This window comes from Echinops telfairi, unplaced genomic scaffold, assembly GCF_000313985.2.
Source record: "Echinops telfairi isolate 266 unplaced genomic scaffold, ASM31398v2 ScPeMD7_1;HRSCAF=3_0, whole genome shotgun sequence".
In the NCBI taxonomy this organism is placed as follows: Eukaryota; Metazoa; Chordata; class Mammalia; order Afrosoricida; family Tenrecidae; genus Echinops; species Echinops telfairi.
This window is the reverse complement of record NW_022103896.1, coordinates 83,436,800-83,439,651: the sequence shown is the minus strand read 5'-3', so window position 1 is coordinate 83,439,651 and position 2,852 is coordinate 83,436,800. Positions and strand designations below refer to the sequence as shown.

The following is a 2,852-nucleotide window of genomic DNA, read 5'->3' as shown; positions in this document are numbered from 1 at the left end:
TTTTTTTTATTAGTTGGGATTTAACACATATAACATATCATTCCATATTTCAAGCATGTCAAGTAGAATTGTACAGTTGCTACCACAGTCAGTTTCCAACCGTGTTTTTCTACATAAACTCCTTGACATTGGTTACCTTTTGCCCCCTCCCCCCACCAGCATTGTACCCCCTCCCCCCGATCTCCTTATTCTATTTGCTGTCCCTAGAGGTTCATCAGTCCTGGATTTCATATACTGAAAACCAGAAAAGCACAGAACACAGCTTCAAGAGGGTGACCTCCAAAGACATCACACCTCTGAGATACACTCTACTATGAACAAGCAAAGCCCAAACAATATAATACAAACCAAAAAATCCAGGAAATTTTGGAAATGAGATCAGGTCTTGTCCCTAAAGGTATCCTTTCCTTATTCTGGTAAACAGGGAAGTTTATTTTGCTTCACGAGGGTGTTTTGTTTTGTTTCCTCTGTAACCAAACCAAGCTCACTGCCATCAAGTCATGGCTGACTCACAGCCACCCCAGTAGGTGTCTGGGACTCTGACTTTACAGACGAAGAGAGCTCCGGTTTTCCTCCTCACAGCTGCTGGTGGTTTCAAACTGCTGCCTGTGCAGATCACAGCCCAACTCGTAACCACACCGCCACCAGGGTTTCTTGCTTACTCTATATTTATAGATAACTCACTTATTTTTTCAGTGGGTTTACACAGCTTGTGGAATTTTTTTTTTACTATTTTTAGCATTTCTGCATTACTGTGGACCACACTCCTTTGCAGACTTTCAGCCTGGGCTTCTGCAGCAGTACCTAAAGAACTCAGCTCACTGCCATTAGGTGGTTGCTGATTCACAACAACCCTAATGGACAGGGTAGACCTGCCCCTGAGAGTTCCACCTTTACAGGCGTAGAAACGCTAGAAACTTTACAGGAGTGGGAAGGCCCATCTTTCTCCTGCAGAGTGGCTAGAAGCTTCCACACTACCGGCCTTGCTGTTGCAGGCCAACGTGTAACCACGACGCCACCAGGGCTCCTTCTGTAGCAGTACACTACCTCTTACTTCTCTGCACCTCTGTGGTCATGCTATTTTACTGTTACTTGGGGATTTCTGTCCATCGCTGTCTGAAGGTAGGCACTCCCCACAGGACTTTCTCGAGCTCTCGCCTTCAATTATATATACTCTCTCCTTGGTGCTGCTTTTGCATTTCAGTGTCGCTTTTCCAGTTTCCTTGTGAGAAAACTGAGAAGTTCATCTAGAAACTGTTGTAAGGTCTTTTCTGATCCTTAAACTCGGTGATGGGTATGTCAGATATGTATCTATCATAGCTTTCCTCCAAACGCATCCCCTCTTTTCTGACTTGAGTTTCTTACATATATATTTTTTAAATCAATTTGAGGCTCATACAATTCATCACAATACATAGATCAATTGGGTAAAGCACATCTGTACATTTGTTGCCCTCATTATTCCCAAAATTCGCTTTCCTCTTGAGTTTCTTACATATTTTAAAGCGAAAACAATCCTTTTAGTTGCCTAGATGCAAAGTCAAAAGACATTTGATTTCACCAAGACTATCTCCTTGTTGCCAAATGGTGATGATTTTCGCTTCTGTCTCATGCTTTTCCTACCATCCCCGGAGTCCTAGTCCGAGCCTCTGTCACCTTTCTCTTCAGCTCCCTGCAGTTGTTGCTGCTCGAGGTCCCAAGACTTTTGGAGAGAGGATTAAACAGAATTGAGGTGCAAACAGCATTCTATGAGCACGTGTATCTAGCTGCTTTTCACAGTTGGCAGAAAAGATTGTGAACATAATAAGACTTACTCTGTTTGTGTCAAAACATAAAAATCAATTCTTTGTTCTTATGCTTATTATTGTTAAAAGTATTCTCTAAATATATGTTTCTTTTCAGCATAATGGGAGTTTTGAGTAACAAGTGTGGCTTCCAACTCCAATATCAAATGATATTTTCAATCTGGCTCCTGGCGTTCAGTCCTCAAATGTGCGAACACCTGCGGCGCTACAACATCATTCCTGTTCTGTCTGACATCCTTCAAGAGTCTGTCAAAGAGAAAGTAACAAGGATTATTCTTGCAGCATTTCGTGTAAGTGGTCTGTGATTTCTTTGTTTGTGTGCCAAGCGTTTTCACCGAGTAGTGCATGTGAGGGTTTTAACAGGTGGGGGAAAGTCACTTATTCTCCATGTAGTTTATGAAACTGTGAGTCTGGGTAGGCAGAGTGAAATACTACTGATTAATATGAATTTGTGGCATGAGTGGGCAGTGGGCTAGGTGGGAGGAAGCCATTTGAATAGATGAAATGTGTGAGTTTATAGAATATTATAAAGAAATGTAATTTATGATATTCCAATAGAAGTGTCTTTTTGCTGAATTACATTCTGACAGTTTGTTGATAGTCTGCCCTTGTGAAGATTTATAGCCTTCCATAGAGTTGGAATCAACTAGTTGGTGTGGATTTTGTTTTATTAGATTTAATTTGTATTTGTATTTCAAATATAGGATATTCGATATTTGAAATTAAAATATTTTTATTTTTGAGACTGCTAGAAAGATGTGTGAAGTATGAATTTAAGAAAATTGGAAGTCATCAGAAGTGAAAAAGAATGTGTAGCGTTAGATATCCTAGACATTATTGAGCTGAACTAGACTGGTGCTGGCCATTTTGAATTAGAAAATCATATGATTTACTATCCTGGGAATAACAAAATCAAGAGGAATGGCATTGTATTCATTGTGTGAAAAGGACATTTCAAAATCAATGTTGAAGTAAAAAGCTGGCTGTGATAGGATTATATTTATCCCCCTTCAAAAAAACCAGTGCTTACACGAGCCTGTGCGAACA

General features: G+C 40.3%; 1 protein-coding gene across 2 annotated transcripts in view; it reads left to right on the top strand.

The window, feature by feature from the left end:
* The window catches only part of ATP6V1H (ATPase H+ transporting V1 subunit H), a 113,076-nt gene that overhangs the window by 47,763 nt on the left and 62,461 nt on the right, over nt 1–2,852 (top strand). For both annotated transcript variants that reach the window (XM_004697555.3, XM_004697556.3), the window contains one exon: nt 1,903–2,095. In XM_004697555.3, the coding sequence (XP_004697612.1) occupies nt 1,903–2,095 (193 nt within the window). The remainder of the gene's footprint in view (nt 1–1,902; nt 2,096–2,852) is intronic.